This window comes from Anomaloglossus baeobatrachus, chromosome 4 (genome assembly GCF_048569485.1).
Source record: "Anomaloglossus baeobatrachus isolate aAnoBae1 chromosome 4, aAnoBae1.hap1, whole genome shotgun sequence".
Taxonomy (NCBI): Eukaryota; Metazoa; Chordata; class Amphibia; order Anura; family Aromobatidae; genus Anomaloglossus; species Anomaloglossus baeobatrachus.
In genome coordinates this window covers 507,929,494-507,955,684 of record NC_134356.1, presented here as the reverse complement: position 1 = coordinate 507,955,684, position 26,191 = coordinate 507,929,494, and the positions used below count along the sequence as shown (strand labels likewise).

At 41.7% G+C, this 26,191-nt stretch overlaps 1 protein-coding gene across 4 annotated transcripts in view; it reads right to left on the bottom strand.

Moving 5' to 3' along the window:
• PDE8A (phosphodiesterase 8A) overlaps positions 1-26,191 on the bottom strand; it is a 530,734-nt gene that overhangs the window by 53,704 nt on the left and 450,839 nt on the right. For all 4 annotated transcript variants that reach the window (XM_075345839.1, XM_075345840.1, XM_075345838.1 and 1 more), the window contains 7 exons: positions 25,170-25,248; positions 19,462-19,599; positions 16,045-16,133; positions 13,491-13,542; positions 13,360-13,402; positions 10,211-10,288; positions 6,920-6,990 (listed from right to left, as the gene is read on the bottom strand). In XM_075345839.1, the coding sequence (XP_075201954.1) occupies positions 6,920-6,990; positions 10,211-10,288; positions 13,360-13,402; positions 13,491-13,542; positions 16,045-16,133; positions 19,462-19,599; positions 25,170-25,248 (550 nt within the window). The remainder of the gene's footprint in view (positions 1-6,919; positions 6,991-10,210; positions 10,289-13,359; positions 13,403-13,490; positions 13,543-16,044; positions 16,134-19,461; positions 19,600-25,169; positions 25,249-26,191) is intronic.

Sequence of the window (26,191 nt, the reverse complement as noted above, 5' to 3'; positions counted from 1 at the left end):
TAACCCACATATTCCCGTTCCTGTCAATCAAATAACAGGGCATTGCTAGAACTTTACTTGCATATATTTGTGAAATAAAACATCCAATCTCAGAACAAAAGCTATGCTTGCATTCAGCATCCTAGTGCCAGTATAGCACTGGCTTTACTTTATATATGAAAATCCTGCTGGTTGGTTCTCTTTAAGGAATATGGCCAAATATATAGGTTTAACTGAACATTGAATATCCCACACGAATCACAAGGTAAGAATATGGCGCTGGTTGTTTGCTTCACTCAGCTTCAAATTAATTTCCTCACAGGACTGAATTGGTATACATGAGCGTATCCACAAGGGCTTTAGCGGGATGGCCAATTGGCTTGAAATTCGGCTAGTCAAACCTGAACATGCCATGCTAAAAAAACAAAACCCATAACACTCCTGGCAAACAGTTCATATGCTTGCGTTGCTACGAGGGGCTGTTCAGAAATCTGGATGACGCTTTGGGACGATCTTTCTGTACTTGCGGAGCTTGTGTGGCCTAATACTCTACAGATATTAGTTATCAGTCAGTCTGTGGCTAATACTCATCTAAGGAGATTAAATGTCTGCATGTGGATTATATGGACTTAACAGCAATGTGTGACTAATGACTACACTTACTACTTAGGAGCGCCCTCCTTATACATCTGCCATTAGGAATATGCACACATGAAATGTCCTCTTATATGCCAACAATGCCATAGTTTTGAGGTTGAAAGAAGACCCAAATCCATTGACTTCACCCTGTAACCTGACATGTTGATCCAATTGACAGAAAGGCAATTTGGGGGGAAAAAAATGACCTTGTTTGGAAAACTAATATTACACATTTTTCCTGTAAGTCCTGGAATATTAGGTGTAATAAGGCTGCTTTCACACTACGCATTTTTAGCATGCGTCATGAACGTTTTTTTTACTGCAAAAGCGGATCCTATTTTTGCAGAGAAAAACGCATGCAAACACGTGTTATTTTGCAGGATCCTGTCACTTGAAGTTTATGGGCGGGCATTGGAGTCCTGTGATCGGGAGTGAGGGGAGCTGAACGTGAGACTGGGAGCCCGCATCTGACAGCTGCAGTAACCTGTAACCAAGGTAAATATCAAGTAACTAAGAAGCGCTTTGCTTGGTTACCCGATATTTACCTTGGTTACGAGCGTCCACCGCTCTCAGGCGGGGAAAGAGAGGAGACAGAGAGAGAGGGAAGGAGACAGAGGGAGGGGGAGAGAGGGACTGATCACGCCAGGCTGGTTTCTGGGCATGCTCAGTAGAGCAAGCAGGATGCTGTCTATCAGCATGCCAGCGTTCACATGCGTTTGCATGCTGTTTAGTCAGGATCCAGCAATTTGCAGTATTTGGACGCAGCTCAAAAACGCTACAAGTAGAGTTTTTGAAAAAAGTTAAAAAACTGCAAGTCGCTGGATCCTCACTATAACGCACGCAAACGCAGGTGAACGCATGTTGACGCAAGTCCATTGCAAATGCATTGAAATGAAAACGCATTTGCACTGGATCCGTTTTTGAGTTAAAAAACGTTCATGACGGATGTTAAAAAAACGTAGTGTGAAAGCAGCCTAACTGAAAGGTTTGTTTATCTTATTCTTCAGTCCATGATTCGTAAACCAACATATATATATACTAAAGTGTGTGCTATGGGAAGACAAGACAGACACAATCTGCATATAAATGTACCTTTGAGTAAGCATGTGATTTTCTGTACGTTAGTAACACATTATCTTGTGTGCCATATTTCAGCCTCAGCACATTGTGGATATAGATAAGTAACCACAAGGGGGCGCCGCATGGACATTGCTTCATTGCATGTTGAGTCATTGCCAGAAAGCGGATTATGAGAGAAAAAAACCATCACAAATGCAAGTGCCGTCCAACTAAAATGACATGTGTATGATCTATCAACAGTGGTGTACAATTGTGTGCTTGCCTTTGTTTTCTAGAGCCAAAACTATACACCATGGTCATCAGGTAACTGAGATTTGTATACTGAAGTTGTATTTGTTGTTTAATGCTCCCAACGATGAAAGATTTATTTATGTTCATGTAAATCTGGGTAACAACAATAACAATGTGCTGCTACTTACAGAGCTGCTATTAAGTGGTTTATGTAGGCTCCATATGGTCACTGATCATACTGGGGACGTACAGGACTAAAATTGGCTATACACAACCATTGCTACAGCCTCCTCGTACAGGTCATATGTACGGGGAAAAAAGCTGCAATCACACACCTCTGGTAGTGGCGTATACCCTGGAGGAACAAACGGACCAGGAGTGTTGAAATATTACAGATAGATCCTTCCAGAGATAATATCAGAGGAGTGTCTAAAGGCTTCCATCGAGTCCGGCCAAAATCGGAGGGTTCAGTTGACCATGCACTAATGTGTGGTTGACTTGTCTGCATCCCATCCATATACAAGACATCCACGGCCAAATAATCACCCACGGAAGACATGTGAACAGATCCTGGTCTTCATGTACCCAGCATTGAATTATTATTCGGCCCTGCTGTTTGCTCAGAAGCCTGAATATGTCAGTGTTTTTACAAGTCAATGACGGCTGCAACCTGTGCGGATATAGATCTCTAGGCTGTAGCAAAGATAAGGATATGTCACGTTTATTCACTCTTAAAAGGGGGAAGCCTGTAATAATTTATTCCACAAGTATTTGAACTCCAAAAAGTCAGCCAGACCATGCAGCACTGGGATCCGACTTAGAACTCCAGGTAACAATCTGGATATGGCAACACGGGTAATTAAAGAAAAAAAGGGGAAAGCAGGCATACTATACTTTAGTCTCCTGCGCAGCTGTAAAACTGCTTCTGGGCCGCTCACACTACCTCCGGGGCTGCTCATTATCCTTCATGCATATGCATCACTTACCCCGCCCACTGGCAGTCCCAGTGTCTGATTGGTTGCAGTCAGATGCGCCCCCACCCTGTGTGTCAGTGTGTCTAACTGCTTTCTATCAGAGGCAGTGTGTCCGTGTCTATACTGGTGTAAAAATAAATAAATAAAAGTGGCGTAGGGTCCCCCCCATATTATGATACTCAGCACATATAAAGCCACAGCTAGAGGCTACAGCCCCCAGTTGTGCGCTTATCTTGGCTATGTATCAAAATACGAGGGACTGCGTGCAGTTTTTTTTTTAAATTAAATAGTTAATTTAAAAAAACGGTGTGCGGTTACCCCCCCTCCCCCTCAGTTGTGATACCCAGCCATGATAAACCCAACAGCAGGGGTTGGTATTCTCAGGCTGGGAAGACCCATGCTTATTGGGCCCTCCCCCAGCCTATAAAAAAAGCGTGTCTGCATCAGATTTCAGCACCAAATATACACCTCCTGGCCGAAAACTGCACCGAAACGACGTCAAAACTGTTTTCGTGCATTTTTTTGGCCAAGAGATGCAGATGTGGTGCAGAAATGTTTACACCATATTCCTGCTCCCAATCTACACCTCAAGACAAAAAAAAATTGCATCACTATCGCATCAAAACCACATGGAAGTGTGAATTGGGTGCAGAAATAGGGTGTATTGTGAATTGGGTGTAGAAATTTCAGCCCAAATCTGCATCTCTTGGCAAAAAAACATGGTTTTCTGCCAGGAAAAGCAGGTCTATGAACTCAGTGGCCTCACCTGAGGTGTGGTCACGCAGTTCAATGAGGTCAGGTTACCTACGATCACAGGTGGAGGACCATGGAAACCTACAGCTATGATCGCAAATAACCCTGAGTGACATCAGAGCTCATAACTGTGGTTCAGCCATTCCCTTTCTGAAGCCCACTGCGAGTGGTCATGTTCTATACACGTGTGCTGTTAATTCTGATGTTAGAGAGCTGGAATTGCCATGGGACCTTGTGTGGATTTCATCAAGCCTGGGTGTTGTGGGGGGTTAATAACAGGGGTGAAAGAGGGTGTGTGTATTTTATTTCAAATAAAGGATTTTTTCTGTGTTTGTGTTTATTTCTTTTTAACTTCCAGATTAGTATGGAGGGTCTCAGACACCTCCCAATACTAATTTAGGGCTTAGTGGCAGCTGTGAGATGTCATTAACCCCTTATTACCCAGATTGCCACCGCACCAGGGCAATCAGGATGAGCGGGGGAAAGTTCTGTGATTGTCGCATCAAATGGATGCGGAAAATCCTGGGTGGTTGCAGACTGCTATCTTTAAGCTAGGGGGCCAATAAGCATTGGTCTCCCAAGCCTGATAAAGCCAACAGCTGGGGGCTGGTACTATCATGGCTGGGCATCAAAATTGGAGGGAGGGAACCACGCAGGCAGCGCATAAGGTCACTGCCATGCCAACGTCAGCTGCTGGCCTCTGGCCAGCAGCTTGCATTAATGTGCAAGGACCTGAAGGGTCCCTGCAAAGCAATACACTTCAGCTGAATGTGCACCTGAGGACTGCAATTCCAGCTGAAATATGCGCTAGTGTCAGTAGGCCACCTCCATCCCCAGTCACGAGTTTGTGATAGCTATCGTTACGCCACTGGATCCAAGAAAATCTAGGGGAATAGGGGAGTAATCATGTCCCCAAATCCTACAGATCTAGGGTTAATCTGCAACTGCAGGTTAATAGCATTCTAATGTTTTTCTTACGGAAAGCCCAGCTACCAGAAGAAAATGAACTTTAGTCCTCCAGGGAGCCTCAGGCTTCAGTCATAGTGGCGCGGCTTCAGTCACTGCTCAGTCCATAATGAGTGGATGCAATAAGCACACCTCAGAACTTTTAATTGACTGCTTGCACTGCCCAGTAATTGCACTGCAATTGACTGACTGTGCAGAGCGAGCGATCAGAGTGCAGAGGCATGCTTACAGCTGCTGCTAACAATGCTGTGACCGGTGACTGAAGCAAGGCATGCTTGCATAACAAAGTGCATTTTTATTGTTAGCCGCATTTTCAGTAAGTGCTCATTCACACTTCTGACTTTCACATACGAGTATTATCCATATTTTCCACTGACCGCACTCATACCTGTGATAGTTATTTACACGTCTGTGATTTTTTTGCAGAAAGAGAGCTCCGCAGAAAATTGCGGAAGCATAGCCATATCCGATTGATCTGCGGGTAACAACTAAGTCAGAATGCAAGTCTAGGGGTCCATGAAACAATCACGCACTGTATGAATGGAAAAAGTGAACATTTTTCTATTTCCCCACATATGAGAAAATGGATAACACTCGGACCACACTGTGATCAGAATAATCCGGCCGTTTCTATCATACGTGTAAAATTAGACGTGTGTAAAAGCCCGAAGACACATGGATGACATTGGAGCACAATTAACCCTATATCTTCTTTAATAGCGTTGAGGACATAAGTTCCCTTTAATGTTAATAAACTGAAATCATCTCTTCATTAATATAATCTTATAACAAATTTTATATTCAATCCATAACCCTCTAACTACAGATACATAAAAATCCAAACGTAAATCACAATTATACTCTAAAAACATATAAAATATGCTTTCTAATTTCACAAGTATAATAGTGCTTAAAAATAATAACTACAGTAAAAGGTGAACAAAAAGTCAGAATGGGATAAGCAGTATCACAAAACAAAATGATGCAAATAGTTTGGAAAACCCCACATCAACTATGGGACTGAATATTCACCTGTAGACCTGGTGAGACAAGCATAGGGCCGCACAAAGCGTTCACCCTGTGGACCCTACAGGACTCAGACGAGCAGGATGAGGTTTCTGCTGTTTTTAGGGGTGTTATTCCTGCATTGTCCGGTGGTTGTTCATTGTTATTGTATTTATGCACTAGAGAACTTTAGTACTCTGATTTAAATAATCAAAAATGGACGTTTTAGTCAGAACTTCACATGTACACAGGTGAGGTTCCTAGGACGTTTCAGACGATGGTCAAAAAATATTGTCCGTCCTATACCTGGCACAGAGGGATTTTCCCAAGTAAACCTGACTTAAAATCCTAAATATCAGAAATGAATGAAAAATGTCAATGACTTTGGCCACATGCTTTTTATACTACTATAATCCAGGTGAGGTGCCCTGAAAAGTCTGCTGTCCTTCCAAAACATCAATATTCTTCAATTTTTGACATTAGCGTAATTTTAAAATCATATTCACATTGTGTCCCACAGATTAACATGGTCTAATCACCCGCTGATTCTTATTAATATTTAGCCAAAGTGTGTTATTGGATTGATAAGACAAAAAAAATCACTGATCTCGGGGAGACCAGCCAGAGAAAACACTGCCAGCAGCCAACGAGGGCGCTCAACACAGTGAAATCCTAGGTGCGACTTAATATGGTGGTCTCCTAAAAAGAGCCATCCCTTGGCTTGGTCCTTCCCGGGGGGATTATCTGGCTAGTTTCTGTGTCGAGACGCCTAACAGAGGCTCCACAGACTTTTTTGATTTGCATACTTCCCAGGGGGCAATGCACCTAGGATTTCACTGTGATGAGCGCCCTCGTTGGCTGCTGGCAGTGTTTTCTCTGGCTGGTCTCCCCGAGATCAGTTATTGTTTTGCCTTGTTGGTCTACTAGGCATTGCTCCCACCTGGCCAGAATCCTACTCCACACAGATGAGGGGCAATACCCCGAAGCCGCTGTCTGTGGATATATACCTCGCCTTGGTATTTCCCTTGTCATATCGTTAAACTTGTCAAAGAGTTGGATATTGACTAAAAGTGACACTTAATATGGTGGTTATGGTGGTCTCCTAAAAAGAGCCACTCCTTGGCTAGGTCCTTCCCGGAGGGATATCTAGCTAGTTTCTGTGTCGAGACTTCTAACAGAGGCTCCACAGACTTATTTGATTTGCATTTTTTTTTATTGGATTGATGATATACATCAGTCAGCTCATATCAACTAGTAATTAATCAAAAATGAACAATTTAGTAATATCGTACCTTTGTTATAGGGGCTTCTATAGTCATCGAATGTATTCTGGCCATTGAGGAATGCCGCCTTTGTGAACTACCTGCGAGGTAAGGAGAAAGGATTGAAGTTATGTCAAGCATCTCATCAGATTTACTTTAGAATCCTGCACAGATATCACATACACACCAAGTGCAGAAATCCTGCTGGGAACTAAGCATCTTCCTGGAAACCCCATCCTGTTGTAGGTCACTACACTGTGCGCAATTATGTGAGTATTTTGACCATATTATTTTTATTCATACTTTCTAACTCCAGCCTGTATAAACCTGAATACTACTTGGATGAAGGAGATCAGTGATATGTATTTGTGTAATGAGGGACGCTTTTTCACCGTGTGCAGAATTATTAGGAGGCTGCATGTTCTCAGGAAAAATGGTCCAAAAAATAGATTTAAACACAGAGTAAAAATTGTTAAGTCTTCCAGAGGGATGCAGAATTCATAAAATTGCTAAGATATTTGGGCGTGATCACAGAACCATCAAAAGGTTTTGTTACTAATAGTCAACAGGGTCACAAGAAACGTATTAAGAAAAAATAACACATTAACTACCAAAGATTTGAGAAGAATCAAGTGTGAAACAACCAGGAATCCCATTATCCTCCAGTACTGCCATATTTCAGAACTGCATCCTCCCTGGGGGCCCAGAAGTACAAGGTGTTCAGTGCTCAGAAACATGTCCAGGGTGAGGAAGACCGAATCCCGACTATTACTGAACAAGACACAGAAGGGGAAATGTCAAGACTGAAGCAAAAAATATTTAAAGACCGATTGTTCAAAGGTTTTATGGACTGATGAGATGAGAGTGACTCTTGATGGACCAAATGGATGGGTCCTTGTTGGATCAGTATCGGGCACTAACCTCCATTTCAACTCAGACCCCAGGAAGGTAGAGGTGGGTACTGCTATTGTTATGGGGAGACCTCTGGTTAGTCAAGTGCAAGAAGGTCACAACTCATTATGTGCAAGTCTCCAGCTTGTGTTTGAGTGAATCTACTTTCTTTTCGTGCTGTAGGGGTTAAGGACTTTTTCCAATCTGGCTATTCTTTGTACCCTTAATCTTAGGTGTAGCTCTTTGTGATCACTCCCCTTTGCTATAAAAAGTGTCAATGTGTCTTACCATCTGACACTGGTTATAGAATCTCATTTCTTCTGCTAACCACTTTGGAAGGAGCCTGTCTCTAGAAGAAGCTGAGGAGTTGAGACAATTGCAATTGTGGCATTTAGCTGCATTGAAGGAGCTTGTAGTGTTTTCCTTTTTATCTATTTTCCCTCTGTCTGTCTCCCTTCCCTTGTGTTGTATTATCGCAGTAGTGAGATAAGTACTCTCACCAGTCTTCTCACTAGCCATGGTGAGTTCAGGGCAAGCAAGGGCCTAGGCACGTGACAACGATGGGAGGGGTTGGACTCATATAGGATGCATAGGGTACATAATCAGGTGAGTGGCAGGATGTGCCCCCTCTCCCAATTGAAAAGGCCTTTCTTCTATACCACCCTGTTGCTACCCCTGCATTGTGCTGCATGCTGACCATTTGTATGCTACTACATGACAACTATGGGCTGGTATTATGGAAGATGAGCTAGTTGTACCTTATTGAGTTGAAGACGGACTGAGACAATGGTACAGGAAAAAGTCTGCATCTTTGAAGAAAACCATGGTTTTTATGAAGGGCAGTGCTACATTTGCGTGGTTTGGCAGTAAAGGCCTTGAAGGGACTGTCAGGTGAATTGTAACACAATACTAATGTTATCTTTAAATAAAAACAAATTCTCTTTAACTGGTTAACACCAGCAGGTGGATCTCCGACCCTCTTGTGACTGCTAGAGGGCACATGTCAGCTGATAAAATTTGATGACGTGTACAGGGAAAGATGTGCGCTCAGTGTGTGGGCCCTCAAAGAGAGGAAGATGACCCATGATGTACATAACACATCATAGGTCGTTAAGGGGGTAAAAATAAAAAAATAATTACATGGTCCCTTCCTTACCTGACCTAAACCCGATTGAGAACTTTTGAGCCCTTCTTAAACGTGAGATTTATGGTGAAGGAGAATAGTCACCTCTCTGAGCAGTTGGAGGCTGTTATTGGGGTCACGGATTGTCAACAGATAAGGAAATGGACAGACTCCATGGATAGAGGCTTAGAACTTATTGAATTAAGGTGACTTGGGGAGGAGGGAAAGGTGAAAATAACGAATTGAGATAGGAAAACTTACATTTTTCATTTAGTTGGATAAAAATTCTGCACACAAAATATTAGACCAAAAATTCTGAACATAGATATTCTCCTAACAACCTCACTTTTACTTCTTAAATGTTCACGTTTCAGGTTTAAGATCCTTTTGGATTGACTAACAACACTGTAGTTAAAAAAAACTAAAACAACTAATAAATCAAAAAATAAATTGCCTTATAGTTCTGTACACAGTGTACACTATGTACCGAACAGCACTCCTCAGGCATAGTGCCCCATATAGCAAACATATGTAGGTATGACAGCAGTATCAGGCACAGTCACTACAAAACGAAGGTCGTCATGTCAGCTCAGAAAATCCCTTTAAAGCCTTGGTTTATGTGTCCAATAATGCCATATTACATCGGTCAATGATAAATAGTCACAAACATGCACCATTTTTAGAGATTACAGATCTAATAAGTCCTACAAATACCAATATGGTTTTTCGGTATGTTCACACAAGTTTATTTTTCACACAAATTTTGGAGTGCGTTCCATGCCTAAACCCAAGTGGATTTCACATCTTAAAGAGGTCACCAGTTTGGTGCAGCTTTCCTCGCACACTGACCAGCACTTCTGCCGACACAATGGCCGCCGGTGGAGGAGCAGTCACCAGACCTGTCCATCAGTCTGCACCAATTGTAACGCCTCACATGGGGAAGCCGCCAACCCCTTTAATCTCGTATACCAGGTTTCTGCAACTCTGTAAACAAACAGTACATTGAACATTTTCTGCTCAAACATTTGGTGCCATAGTAGAAATAGGTAGTTTGTGTCTTGATGTCACGCAGATGCGGAACAGAAACATGGAGATTAACCTCCATGAATAGTAATGGGACTAATCCCTGTGCAGATCCATGGCAGTGCAAACTGTAAATCTGCAGCATATTTTTGGTAGCTCTCTGAGGGTCAGACTTAGATTTCTGCAGCTGAATATACACGGTGGATTCAATCGGTCATGTGAACATACCCTTACTGATAACATGGGTTACAGAGTCTATTTCCAGCGGTTAGAAGACTGCATACCATCACTTCCTCTGGAGGTGGTTGACCGGACATCTAGGGAACCTTTCCGCCTGTCCTTATGTCTGCAGCTCTGGATATCTGTGGGAAGAGGAACACACATTAGTTTCATACTGAGGCCATATCCACATATCCTTCATAGTGTTACCACCAGTGAGAAATGGACTGATTTTTTTTCCCTTAGGGATCATCCTAGTGGCATCCATTGTCACTGAAGCAGGTACACTAGCTGAACTTTTTTTATCCACTGACAGCAATGGACCAGCCAAAAACAGATGAAATTAGGATGAAAAACTGAACTACAAAGACTGTCTTCCGTGTTTCATCCATTTTACACAGATCACTAATGGCAAAATCTGATCTGGAAAATCAGTTCAGAATAGGACCTGTTCCGAGTCACACAGGTCTCGCTCTCAGATCCGTGATTTTAACAGTGTGAATACATCCATTCTACGCTACGGGTCCGAGTGCCATCTGACGAAAAACCAGACAGCCCTCGGACGGGTCACATGGAAGTGTTAGTTCAGTCTAAATTCAAAGGACTAAAATACAAAAGGAAATGTGTCATTTTTAACTTCATGCCTTTTAGAGATCATTTCATCTTCCACACACAAGAACAGTAAGGGCTCGTGCGCACGTTGCGTAATTGCATGCATCGACGCTGCGTATTGCACTGCAGCATAAATGCATGTGTCCTGCGCCCCCTGCACAATCTATGAATGTGCATGAGACGTGCGCACGATGCTTTTATGAGCGCAGCGATTTGGATGCTAAAATGTTGACCCAAATCCGTGCGTTCATAAAATTAATATGTCAATTATTCCGTGTGCTTTGGATGCAGCTCCCACTCTGTCTATGGTGGGGGCAGCAGCCATAGCGCATGAAATCGGCTTTTTAACAACAAAACTGCATCAATTATGCAGTGTTTCTGCAGCGATTTGAAGCGCACATGTGCTGTCAAATCACTGCAGAATATTCAGCAGTTCGGTGCGCATGAGCCCTAATTGTGATGAGGGGTGTCCAAACGTTTGCATGCACTATACTTAAAGGGAACCACTTAAAGGGAACCAGCCACCAGGATTTTGCTATATGAAGTACAGGCAGTGCCATACAGGCACTAGGATGCTGTATCCAGGGATACCTGTTATAGAAAGATCCGATGCTTGGTTGTTAAAATATCTTTAATCAAAATTCCAAAAATGCACCGCACTTGGCTTGGCGTGTGCAGCGGTGCGGGCCTTTGTGGGTCAGGTCCTCAGTCTATATTACTCCTCTCGCGTCCTCTATGGCATGGCCCCATTCTTTAATTAAATTTTCCGTCGCCAACAGCAGAAATGGCGGCGCATTGACACAGTAATTATGTCTTCATTAAAATGGCAACGGAATCCACGTATGTGTGTACCGCGATGTCTGATGCCATTTTATTGAAGACACTGTGAAGACTGAGCAGCATCGGTGCGTGAGCAGTTTTTTGTTTTTTATTCCTTTCATATGCACACGCTCTCCTGCCGCTCATAGTCTACTCTACAGTGTCTTCAATAAAATGGCACTGGAGATCGTGGTACGTGCATGCGTGGACTCCGGCCAAATTTAATAAAGACAAATACTGTGGCATTGCATATGCATCACCAAGAGCAGCAATGGCGGCGTAGTGTGATATTTAAATAAAGAAAAGGGGGCATGCAATACGAGATACAGGGGGAGGAATATACACCGAGGGCCCCACCCACAAAAGCCCCCCGCACCACTGCACACGTCAATCAAAGTGCAGTGCATTTCTGTAACATTGATTACAGATATTTCAGCAATCAAGTATCACATCTTTCTACAACAGCTATGCCTGGATACAGCATCTTAGTGTCAGTATAACACTGCCTTTACCTCATATAGCAAAATCCTGGTGGTTGGTTCCCTTTAACATGTGCAAATATCCATATACACATACAATACGATATATACTGTTGTAGGATTGTACGGTACTAGCCATGTGTCATCTGCTTTTCTCAAGTTAAAAAAAAAAAAAAAAAGGTCTTCACAGCTTCTCCGATCAACGGGTCAATGAAAAATGCAAAGCACTCATAACGCACAGATGACATTCGAGCGCTATCTGTTCAGATCACAGACCCATGCACTTAAATGGGCAAGATTGATCCCCGAATTAGATAAAAAACACATTCATTTGTTTTCTTTTTTTTTCCCCCGGACAATTGATGAACATGTGAACATGCCACAGACTCTTAGGGGTACTTTGCACGTTGCGACATCGCTACTGCGATATCGCCGGGGTGAAATCGAAAGTGACGCACATCCGGCGCCAGTAACGACGTCGCAATGTGTAAAGCCTAGATGCACCGATAAACGATTGCAAAAGCGTCGTAAATCGGTGATCTGTGTAGTGTCGGTCATTTTCATAATTTTGCTGCACGACAGGTACGATGTTGTTCCTCGTTCCTGCGGCAGCACACATTGCTGTGTGTGACACCGCAGGAGCGAGGAACTTCTCCTTACCTGCCTCCACCGGCTATACGGAAGGAAGGAGGTGGGAGGGATGTTTACGTCCCGCTCCTCTCCGCCCCACCGCTTCTATTGGCCGTCTGCCGTGTGACGCCGCACGGCCCGCCCCCTTAGTAAGGAGGCGGGTCGCTGGCCAGAGCGACGTCGCAGGGCAGGAAAGTGCGTGTGAAGCTGTCGTAGTGATAATGTTCGCTACGGCAGCTATCACAAGATATCGCATGTGCGACGGGGGCGGGGACTATCGCACTCGGCATTGCTATTATCATCGGCTAGCGATGTTGCAGCGTGCAAAGTACCCCTAAATGAGTACGTGTTTTATCAATGAAAAATACGAAAGGAACATGTAAGAGAATAATGGACGTCTGACTGAGACCTGCGAGTTCTATAAGTTGACGTATCGTAAATTACAGTATTAGAAGCTAATAAATCTGCCCTATTTCTGTATTTCTATAAGTCTAACCTCTATGTCCGGGATTCTTTTTTGTTGGCATTTTGTGCATAGTAATACAGCAAATTTCTGCTTAGATATTAATCAGTCCTGATCATCCACAGAGAAGCAGCAGTCCTGTGTTTTGTGCCGTCACTTTGTCCTTACATTTGATCAGAATACATTTAATTCTATTTCCAGAAAAACAAACCTGTTTGAGACTCGGCCTGAACTCGCTCACACTGCTTTTCTACCTGAAAATAAATGTCAACAATCAGTCCTTAACATCCCAGATAATAATGGACTCAAAATGTGCCTCTGAAATAAGAGACTCTTACTTACCTTATTGTTGTCGTTAAATTGCCGGCTAATAGACACATAGTGTCTGATCTTACTGTAAAAAGAGACTCGGATGTAAATGTGGAAACATTAGCTGTAAAGATGATAACAATTACACAGTGTCTCATATTTAGTCGTATACCTATGACAGCAAAGTGAAGGTCCCCATACACAGAGATAAATGTTGGCCAAACTGATCAAAAACTGACCCCATATACATTAGATAAAAGTTGTCTGAACCAGATTTCAGTGTAATCAGTCAACCATCTAATGTATACAGATGCCTCGTGAATGCCCCTCAACGAATTACGTTGGGGGCATAAGAATCAGGAGGTTGGAATTAAATAGCCGGATCGTTTTCTGCAACAGGGAGAACACATTGCTGAGCCATCCTGCTTATGGGGTGTCAGAGACACAGCCGACAGCAGAATGATCAGTCAGCCAACATCTATATATTGTGTATGTCCAGGGTGAGAATCTGGCCTATTCATCCATTTAATTAAAGGGAACTGGTCACCAGATTTGGCCTCTATAAGCTGCGGCCACCACCAGTGAGCTCTTACAGTGCCTTGCGAAAGTATTCAGTTCCCTGGAATTTTTCAACCTTTTCTCACATTTCAGGCTTCAAGCATAAGGATACAAATTTTAATGTTATGGTGAAGAATCAACAACAAGTGGGTCACAATTGTGAAGATGAACGAAATTTATTGCTTATTTTAAACTTTTATGAAAAATAAATAACTGAAAATTGGGGCGTGCAATATTATTCGTCCCCATTCAGTTAATACTTTGTAGCGCCACCTTTTGCTGCAATTACAGCTGCAAGTCTCTTGGGGTATGTTTCTATCCGTTTTGCACCTCGAGAGACTGAAATTCTTGCCCATTCTTCCTTTGCAAACAGCTGGAGCTGAGTGAGGTTGGATGGAGAGCGTTTGTGAACAGTAGTTAAGAAATCTTTTTGTAACCAAATCCGGCTTTAAACCTCTTCACAACAGTATCACGGACCTGCCTGTTGTGTTCCTTGGTTTCCATGATGCTATCTGCGCTTTAAACAGAACACTAAGGCTATCACAGAGCAGGTGCATTTATACGGAGACTTGATTACACACAGGTGGCTTATATTTATCATCATCAGTCATTTAGGACAAAATTTGATCATTCAGAGACCCTCAATGAACTTCTGGAGTGAGTTTGCTGCACTGAAAGTAAGGGGGACTAATAATATTGCACACCCACTTTTCAGTAATTTATTTTTTTTAAAAAAAGTTTAAAATAAGCAATAAATTTCACAATTGTGTCCCACTTGCTGTTGACTTCACCATAACATTAAAATTTTTATCGTTATGTTTGAAGCCTGAAATGTGGGAAAAGGTTGAAAAATTCAAGGGGGCCGAATACTTTCGCAAGGCACTGTATTTACAGTATTCTGGAATGCTGTATATAAAATCCCAGGCCGCTCTGTATAACATAAAAAACACTTTTATAATACTCATCTAGGGGGCGGTCTGGTTCGATGGGTATTGCTGCTCTCCGGTCCGGCGCCTCCTCTCTGCGGCGATCTCCGTCTTCCTTCTACCCAGCCCAGTGTGGATGACTTGTCCTAGGTCATCCAGACTGGCCGGTATTGTGGTCTTGCACAGGCGCACTTTCATCTGCCCTACTCAGGGCAGATCAAAGTACTGTACTGTAATGTAGTGCGAAGGTGCGAGGATAGCGCTTGCGCAGTACAATACTTTAATTTGCCCTGAGCAGGACAGATGAAAGTGCGCCTGCACAAGACCACAATGCCGGCCAGTGTGGATGACGCAGGATGCATCATGTACATGGGTCTCAGAATTAGGTGGACCGCGATCGCCGCAGAGAGGAGGCGCTGGACCGGAGAGCAGAGATGCCATTCGGACCAGATTGATTATACTCACGTAGGGGGGCAAAGTGTTTTTTCTGTTATACAAAGCGGCCTGGGCTCTTATATACAGTATTTTGGAATGCTGTATATAAGAGCCTACAGGTGGTGGCCGCAGCTCATAAGGGAAAAACCTGGTGTCAGGTTCCCTTTTAATTGAAAAATGACATAATGACATTAAATGTATTAGCCTTTTATTCAGGGAATAATTGCCCAATTCTGTGACAGGATCCAGAAATATTGATTGACAAACCATTATCGCATGTCTCTGGACAGTCTATAGGAAGCGCAGCCACCTTTGAATTCACTACTTTAAAAATTATCATTTTATTATAAATGGAACATGCTGCGAAAATGACAGTATACGAGAAACTAATTCATAAGTGACAACCACTACGGCTCACTTACTGTTGTCATTTTTGCAAAAATGCTACAGTTAAAATGAAAAAAGCCAATATTTCTGTACTCCGTTCAGAGTCTTACAAAACATTTGACATATTTAAAGGGAAATATTAGTAGTTTGCACCTGTATGGGAAGACTTCGGATACACAGATTAACAAGAGTATAAAGGCAGTCCTTATTTTGTCTGAGTTTTCATTATATGGTTTTCTACCTGCCTCTTTTCCCCAGCAGCCTAAAAATCTATTCCTCACCCTCGATGTCCAAAAACAGGAATGATCTTCACATTTTGCTGGATATTATCACCGTTTTTGTTTTTGGCATAGTAAACGCCTTCCCATTCCTATAATAAAGGAGGAACAAGAGAAACCCAATTTTATAAGAAGCATAACACAAAAACAAACAGGGGGATTACGTAGTCAGAAAGTGGACTTTTGTTTAAACCGGGTTTTTATGTTATATGTAGTGATGGTCGGACTCGCAGATATCAAAGATCGGAGGACCTAACCGGATTAAAAAAAAAAACAAACAAAAAAATTGGTTACGGCCCGGGATTGATCCCGGGTACCTGGCCAGCTGCTCATTCACTTCCGGGGCCGAGCATTAGCCTTCATGCATATGCACGGCTTTCCCCGCCCATCGGTGTCTGTGATTGGTTGCAGTCAGACACGCCCCCACGCTGAGTGGCAGAGTGTCTGACTGCAACCAATCACAGAATCGGTCTGCAGGTCTATCGTAAGTAAAAATAAATTTAAAAAATTGTCTTAGGGTCCCCCCATTTTATGATGCCCAGCACAGATAAAGCATATGGCTACAGGCTGCAGACCCCAGCTGTGCTCTTATCTTGGCTGTGTGTCAAAGTAAGAGGAACTGTATGTGGCTCTTTTTTTTTTTTAATTATTTAAATAAATAATGTAAAAAAAATGCCGTGTAGTCCTCCCTAATTTTGATACCCAGCCAAGTTAAAGCCCTACAGCTGGGGGCTGGTATTCTCAAGCAGGGGAGAATGAGCAGTGGCTGAGCAGCTACAGCTGTGCCGGAGCCTCGGTAAGTATAGCACTGCTTGTTTTATTTTTTTTTTTCTTTATTTTTTCTATATTTTTTGTTGTTTTACCAGAGTGCTGTATCAAGATCATTAGTCAGAATTCTCTGAAATTCCGGGCCCAGGACTTTTACAGTCCGTGTCAACCATCACTAGTTATATGCACTTTTAAGATTTTTTTTGACCAAATGTTTTTTTCCCTCAATATTAAAAAAAAAAAATAATAATTTTTTATTTTTTTTTTTTAATCATTTTAAGGTTGAAAGAAGACCAAAGTTTTTCGATTTCAACCCATTACCAAACATCTTGCAATTTTCACACTGGCCACTGATTTATTTTAGACTCTTACTTTCTGCCTTTTCAGGAAGAGTTACATAGTGAGCAGGGCATTGCAGCAGCTAAGGTATCCAAAATCACGACCATGCATATAGTGAGTTAGTTGCTAGTGGTTGTCACTATGGATACCTAATCTGCTGCAATGCCCTGCACCTGAGGTAAAAGACAAGGCTATATCAGGAGAACTATACTACATTTCTAATTGGAGGTATTTGCGAATACTATTATGGTATTACACTTACTACATATTGGAATAAGATCTTGGAGATGAGATAAACTTTATATCGGTTTTCCGATCTTCATTAAAGAGAATGTGTAATCAAAAATGATGTTCAAATCAGGCTTTTGTATTAGATGTAAAAAAAAAAAAAAAATAAGTATTTTTGTTCAGATATTAAAATCTGCATTAAAAATTAAAACTGTTGCATCTTTAATGGATTAAATCGCAAAGTGATTTTGAAAACAAGTATCTTTGTAATTTTCCTCTTATTAAAAATACTTTCCATTCTGAAGAACGGATGGCTTTTTAATTCTTTAGTTTACATCTCGTTGTCAATGTACAGAGCACCCTGCAGTCTCAGAGGGGCTGGTCACCTAGACACAGAGTGCATCTATGCTTTAGATCGGTGGTCCCCAACCTTTCTGACCTTGAGAGCCACATTCAGCTCAGAGGGGGTCACGAGCCACATCTAGTTGGTGCATCCCTTACAGTAGTGACCCCCAGAGCCCCCTTTACCTGTATAATGACAGCCAAAACCTTTCCACAGAAATTACACAGAGGCAGTACACCCAGTTCCAGGGGTTCCTACCTTACCCCCATTCAGATCTGCTCTTCTATGTGGGGTTACTCACAAAAACTTGAGACGTGCTCTTCATGACTGTTTCTAGACCGGTTGCTAATGCACCAAGCTGTTATACAGCCGCGAGCCACACATCACAGGTCCGTGAGCCAGATGTGACTCCCGAGGTAGAGGGTGGGGGACCCCTGCTTTAGAGCCTGCAAGCATCTTTCTGAAGCTGGCCAGATCGACTGACCACATCACTAATCAGAACTGTCAATTTTCAGGAGTGCGCCGGACCCCCCTCCCCGTCAAACAGGGAGAAGATGAGACAGACCCTTTAAGAGCATGTATAAGTCCACTTCCACTACATAACTTGTACTGTTCTGAATTACAGGCTGTTTTACAGTCTTGTATAGCTAAATACAGATATTGGCTGCTGGTCAGACAGTACATCTGACAGAAAGATATAATTGTAACATAACAACCCCTTGAAGGGTTATACCAGCTATTAATCAGTTATCTACCCACAGACTGAGTGATAACTATTATCCATGGGTGTCCAGCTGCTGAGAGCTGGAACCTCAGAATTGAGTGGCACTCACGCATGAAACCGGTTATTCAAATCAATCTTTACAGAACTCGCACGATGCTTGGCTATTTCTATCAGTCCCATAGACTAAAGGCCCATTTACACACAGCAACATTGCTAGCGATGTCGCTGCCAATCGCACCCGCCCCCGTCGTTTGTGCGTCACGGGCAAATCGCTACCAGTGGCGCACAATATCGTGAGTCCCCGTCACACATACTTACCTGCCTAGCGACGTCGCTGTGGCCGGCAAACAGCCTCTTTTCTAAGGGGGCGGTTCGTGTGGCGTCACAGAGACATCACACGGCAGGCGGCCAATAGAAGCGGAGGGGCGGAGAAGCAGCCGAAAGAAAGTGATGCCCACCTCGTTGCCGCAGGTACGGTGTTGTTCGTCGTTTCTGGGGTGTCACATGTAGCGATGTGTGCTGCCTCAGGAACGACTAACAACCTGCGTCCTGAACGAGTGACGATATTATGAAAATGAACGACGTGTCAACGATCAGCGATTAGGTGAGTTATTTTGATCGTTAGCGGTCGTTAGTACGTTTCACAAGCAACGACATCGGTAACGAGGCCGGATGTGCGTCATGAATTCCGTGATCCCAACGACATCTCGTTAGCGATGTCGTTGCGTGTAAATGGGCCTTTAGAAAAGATCAGCAATGCATATGCCCAACCACCTATCCATTTAGTTGTGACATATAAGCCCTCTTTTCCCACCTTTTTGGAATTTTGTGTGTAGTGTTTGGTTACCCACAAACTATGAATAATTAGTTTCAACTGAAAAACTCCTATAAGCCTAGATATACAGATTTTTCCTTCCTTGACGAATATGACAAGTCTTTCTAAGTCCTATTGTCTGCAGCATCTTCTGCCCAATGTTAGCCTTGCACAATACTAATAATATTAGTTACCATGTCTTACCTTTCCCGTTTTAATGCAAGAGTTAATAGAATCTAAGAAATCAGATTTTTTTTCATTAAGAGGCACTTCAATTAATTCTTTTCCGTATAGTTCATCCTTTTGATAACCCATCATACTTTCAAAAGCAGGATTCACATACTGCAAAATACAAGAGTCATTATTATTAATGGAAACTCCCGACGAAGTGTTTATTAAAATCAGTATCCAAAAATGCAAACTTTATTGTTGAGTGTTGAAATACAAATGGTAAAGTCGGAAAAGAGACTGTGGATTAATTAGCCAAAATCTCGCGTCGTATTCCTTTAGAAGTCTGGGTCTCTATGGCGACTTTGATGTTAACCCTTTACACCTTTCGTCTGACTCTAGCCACCCCTGGAAAAACACAAAAGCCTGCTTTACACGTTACAATTTATTGTGCGATTGGATTTGCAATCGCATCCGCCCCCATCATTTGTGCGGCACGGGCAATTTCTTGCCCGTGTCGCACAATGTTGTAACTCCCGTCACACGTACTTACCTTCCAAACGACCTCGCTGTGGGCGGCGAACATCCTCTTCCTGAAGGGGGAGGGACGTTCGGCGTCACAGCGACGTCACACAGCGGCCGTCCGATAGAAGCGGAGGGGCGGAGATGAGCGGGATGCAACATCCCGCCCACCTCCTTCCTTCAGCATTGCCGGCGGGACACAGGTAAGCGATGTTCATAGTTCCCGAGGTGTCACACGGAGCGATGTGTGCTGCCTCAGGAACAATGAACAACAGGACGTTCGATTTTTAGAAAATGAGCGATATGTCAACGATGAACGAGAAGGTGAGTATTTCTGCTCGTTCATAGCTGTCACACGCTACGATATCACTAACGATGCCGGATGTGCGTCACTTACGACGTGACCCCGCCGGCATCTCGTTAGATATATCGTAGCGTGTAAATCCTGCTTAACTGTGCAGGATGAAGGCAAAGATCCCTCTAAGATGTCCACAATGGTCATATAGACAAGGATAGTCTTCCTTAGCAAACACTATACATAAGAGGTTTTAGACCTAAACAGTTTCATAACTTCTGCATTTAAATAGAAATGTTTCTATTCAGTAACAGGAATAACGATCTTAAAAGCAGTAATATAATATACTTCATACACAATTCACACAAGACAGCCTTTTAGTACATTTCCAAAAAGCACCATACTCATAAGGTAGAGTGACAGATGCAGCTTAGAAGTTTAGGGAACAATCTTAATGCTTTTGCATATCCTGTCAATTCCTTCTGTGATTAATTACAGGCAGTTTGTACAATTCACAAAAAAATAACTTATCATGGTTATATAATAATGGATTTATTTACATGTGGGGGAAAAGGCCCTGTAAGAAATCTATGACCATAGTACAAGCGATACATCTAACGTGGTATGTGTCATTTAGTGCTCCGAGTGTAATCTAATGTATATGGCTGCATAACACGTCCTTTCAAGAGTAGAATTTTGGAAAATATCAATTACATATCTAGCAATGCCGTCAAACATTTCACTGATGTTCACCACAGCAAAGTAAATAACTTCTGTTCCTATGGAATTAAAACATAAGGCATATCATAGGGGGGAATACTAGAAAGGCATTGCTTTAGGCCGAGGCCATAAGGGGGTTTGCTAGCATGACACTTGGCACATGCTTGCAGCACAAGGGAGCCAAGTGTCATGCGACCGTGGTCCGATCGTGTGATCAAACAACAGCTGCGGAGGGGAGGGATTTATCTCCCTATCTCCTCCATTGCAGACTAATGTGAGAATCGAACTCTGCTCTTGCGTTACATCGGTGTAACGCGAGAACAATGCGATATTTCTCTTGCCCCATAGACTTGCATGGGTGCAAGTGGAGCAGGATCGCATTGCATCCGCAGCATGCTGCGACTGTTTTCTTGGTCCGATTAGGGTTGCCCCATACAGTAATATTGGTCCAAGTGGAATGCGATTTTTTTTATCGCCTTCCACTAACAGCGTTTTTCTCGCCATGTGTCCTAGGCCTTAACGCACCACTCCACTCGCTTTCATGTCAGAGCTGGAGTGGCGCTTTAAATCTAAGTCTCCTTCTCGCTGTCTTTTACTCATCTTCTGGTGACGTTACCTTTTTTCGACGTCCCTCTAGTCCCGTGGCGCCATCTTGTGACAGAAACTTCTGACTGGCTGGAAGTCAGAAGTTATGTCACAAGCTCTGGTTGCAACTCTATGAGAGAATCCAAAACGGTGTAAAGTTACCCAAAATTTTTGAATAGAAATAGGAGGGCAAATCTAATATGTGCGTGCCAAAAACTAAAGTAAAATATAACTTTTATTAGATAATTAAAAAAGCACACAAACAAATAAGCCTGTAATGAAACATGCAATGTCCAAGAGAGAAATGACATAGGAGAAATGACCAGGGGAAAACAAAAAACCCAATTGCAGTTATCAATAAATAAACTGTTATTAGACGGTCATAAACCTATTAAAGGAATTCAAGGGGAAATGTAGCTTAATTCAATGCACACATAACAGAGAAATATACGGTATATATATGGACAAATATCCGGGCTGTGTTTTCATCCAGGAAATAGGCTTTGAGTGGGATAGGTTGTTTAGGCTATACTCATAAACATGCTTTTTTTTCTCTGTTATGTGTGGTTTGAATCAAGCTACATTTCCCCTTGAATTCCTTTGGGAGGTTTATGAGCATATAATAGTTCATGTATTTGATAACTGCAACTGGGTTTTTTGTTTTCCCCTGGTCATTTCTCCTATGTGACTTCTCTCTGGGACATTGTCGGTTTCATTACAGGCTTGTTTGTTTGTGTGCTGTTTTAGTTATCTAATAAAAGTTATATTTTACTTAGTTTTTGGCACACTCATATTAGATTTGCCCTCCTATTTCTAAGTCTATGAGAGCCAGAACAAGGTCAGAATGTGGCTTTCATAGACTTGTATTGAATTGTGACATCTGATGCTCCATGAAGCACTGGAGCAACCCGCAGGTCACAAATTACAGGAGACTGACCAGATAATTCAAGTGCGGTTAAATTGCAAAAAAAGTGCAATTGCCCAGTTTTTTTTTAGTTTTTATTTACAGTGTTCACTATATTGCAAAACTGACCTGGCATTATGATTTCCCAGGTCAGTTCAGGTTCGTAGATACCAAACATGTATAGTTTTACTTTTACCAAAATAGTGAAAAAAAATTCAGAAATCTGTAATATAGAAAAAAAAAAAAAAAAAAGAATTTAGCGCCATTTTCCAAGGCTCGTAGCATTCTAATGTTTTAGAATCTGGGGTTGTGTGATGGCTTAATTTTTGCATCTTGAGATGATGTTTTTAATGATACCTTTTTAGGTAGATGGGATGTTTTGATCACCTGTTACTACATTTTAATGCAATGTCGTGGCAACCAAATAAACTTTTAATTCTGGCGTTTTGATTTTGTTTCTTGCTACACCCTTTACCAATCAGATTAATTAATTTTATATTTTAATATTTTGATAGATTGTGCCTTTCTGAAAGCAGCAATTCCAAATATGTGTATTTTTGTTGTTTGTTTTATTTTTAATGTGGCAAAAGATTAGTAATTTGAACTTTTAGTTTTGCTTTCTTTTTCATATTTTTATTTTTTTTTTCATTTTTTTTATTGATTCTACTAGCCCCTTTAGGGGACTTTATGCCTGCACTCAGTGCACTGTCTGATCGCTTCTGCTCATCAGAGCGATGAAGCATCGCTCTGATTAGCAGAAATGCTGATCTGCTTTGACTACCGGCGATCAGTTGGCATTCACAGGAAGCGAATCATGACCGTGACAGGGGTCATCATCTGATCCTAAACTTTTATTGCAACTGATTGGCGCCATGTGACCACGTCAGAGATTGACAGTGCAATCTAAGGGGTTAACAGGCGTGGTTGGATCGGAGATCCACCCGTACTTGTTAGCTGTGCATGTATGCTGATCAGATGAGCAGACATGTGCCGGGAATAATTAAATGGATAGATACGGCCACGGATGTATATATAAGTCCTTGGTCATGAAGGGGTTAAACTTGTGTCTTGCGCTTACACGCTTATTAAAGTAGCAGTATATGTTTTTGACAAATTAATATTGTGGTTGGTTGTTTTGATTGTCTTTCACCTGTCTGTAATTAATGCTTGCATATAAGATACATTTCTTACTGTGAACTACATGCTATGATTAAGGCCTCTTTCACACGTCAGTGATTCTGGTACGTATGTGCTAGTTTTTATACGTACCAGAATCATCACGGACATACGCAGACCCATTAAAATCAATGGGTCTGTGCACACATCAGTGATTTTTCACTGACCGGGTTTCCATGCGGCATAAATGCGTGTCCGTCTGCTCCGCGCGGAGACATATCCGTTTTTTTCTGGCATCACTGATGTCCCACGGACCACACTATGGTGTGATCCATGAAACACGTACCAGAAAAACATGTACATTGAAAATAAAATTATTTTTATACTCCGCTTTTCAAGCATCGCTGTCTCCGGCCGCTGCTCTCTGCTGCTTCCTGCCCGGCTAATAACGGTCATGCATATTCATTTATGCACGGCACAGCCGACCCCGAAAGTAGCTGCAAGGGGACGACAGCAGTGGCCGGAGGCAGCATCCAGGAGAGTTCAGCACCACGGACAGCAGGAGCGGGGACAGGTGAGTTTATCTCCATGTGCAGTCACGGATCACGGATTGCACATGAACAACCCACGTGTGCTGTGAACCACGGCACACGGAGGGACACATGCATTTTTTACACGTCAGTGAAAAACGACTTTTTCACTGATGTGTGAAACGGGCCTAAGAGTGTTGTATACACTTGCAAGCTGCATTTGTCACTTTATTACTTTATTTCCAATGCAGAATAAAATCCAGAGTGCAAATATCCAGATAATGTTTTTATCCCTATGCTGGACTATGGTGCTTTTTGGAGTTGTTTTATACATGGCCAAGCGGGGGGCCAAGTCCGTGCAGGATTTCTCATGGAAGGCAGGTGGTGAGTTGCTGTTAAAATTTAAGGTTTTTTTTTCATAAATACATCAGCACTAGCAAATCAGGTCTAAAAATGTATGAAAGCATTATGCTGTTAAACATGAAAAGTTAGGTCTGTCTTTGTTCATTCGGTTAGGTACCATTCACACATCTGTGTAACACGTCCTAGTGCTATCCGTTTGTTTTGTTTTTTTTTAATCAGAAAGCACATTGACCCATAATAATCATATTATTTATAGAATGCCACATATAGAGTTTCTTGATCCCTAGACTCATCCATCTTAACAGGAGGTCCAAATCTCTGGTCCATGAGACTTAGAGCATGGCCGATTCTCATCAGATTAAACTTGACCATTAAACTCTATGGGGATCCGTGAGAAATTGATGAAACTAGATAGACAGACCTTGTATTTCAAAACATTCCATTCTAAGTTTCAGCCATTTTTAACAGACACATTGTTAACAGTCTCTGTTGTCTTTATATGGAAATATAGTGACAACAGTGTAGATTAAGAACAAACACCGACAGACCATTAATGAATAGCAGCAAAATAAAACTACTCAAGGAGGAGCATTTGCCATCGAAGCAACAAGGAAGTAAGGAGACTGCAGAGCTGTGAGCTGCTCAAGAGACAACTTGAGAACACACTTTTTTGTCAGCCCCTTGAAATGTTAATACCAGGACCCTATACCTGTATTTTGTGATCCTCATTTGTGATTTCAATGGCTTCTTGACTCTTCTCTAATGTAGTAAATAGTGAATTACAAGCCCTGAAAAGAAAGATATTTTTAACGTTATTTTGGTCAGGAATGAGAACAAGACATGCATTTATACATTTATATTTAACACTTCTAATGTCTGAAAACAAGCACAAATCATAAAGTTTATCAACTTCTCGTCTAAAACATGACGTAGCAAAACACAACAGTAATACTTCATGCAGGGCTGTGGAGTCGGTAACCCAAACCTTCGACTCCGACTCCTCAATTTCTCTTGCACCGACTCAGACTCCGACTCCTACATATATTGCTTATAGTTAGGTGAAAAATGTATTGTAATACATGAACATGTGTATGTGAACATCAGACATTTAATAATTTTTATGATACAATAATCAAGATATTTGGATAGAACATAAAATATATTTATTGGAATAAAACTTTAGAACACAAACTGTAATAAATTGTAAATATGTAATACAGTATGTAATATACAATAGATTACATATATATCTTGTGTGTAATTTATATATAACATTGTATTACATATTTACAATTTATTAGTTTTTTGTGTTCTAAAGTTGTATTCCAATAAATATATTTTATGTTCTAAATATCTTGATTATTGTATCATAAAAATAATTAAATGTCTAATGTTCACATTGTACTACATTAAATTTTTCACTTAAATATAAACATTATACTAAATACTATTTAGTAAAATATTCAGCACATTCTGCATTGCACTACTGTCCCCAATTTATTATATATTTTAGGAGTCGGACTTGGTGCATTTTAAACCGACTTCACCAAAATGAGCTCCGACTCCGACTCCACAGCCCTGACTTCAGGAGTGTGCTAGAATAAAGGGTTAAGTTAAAGTCGCAGTCTAATGATTTTTTATTTTCTATAAAGTTTATTTTTAGAAATTAACAAAATGCAAAGTGAAAGAGTAAAGGACAAATCTAAAAACAAATTAATATTTGGTGTGCTC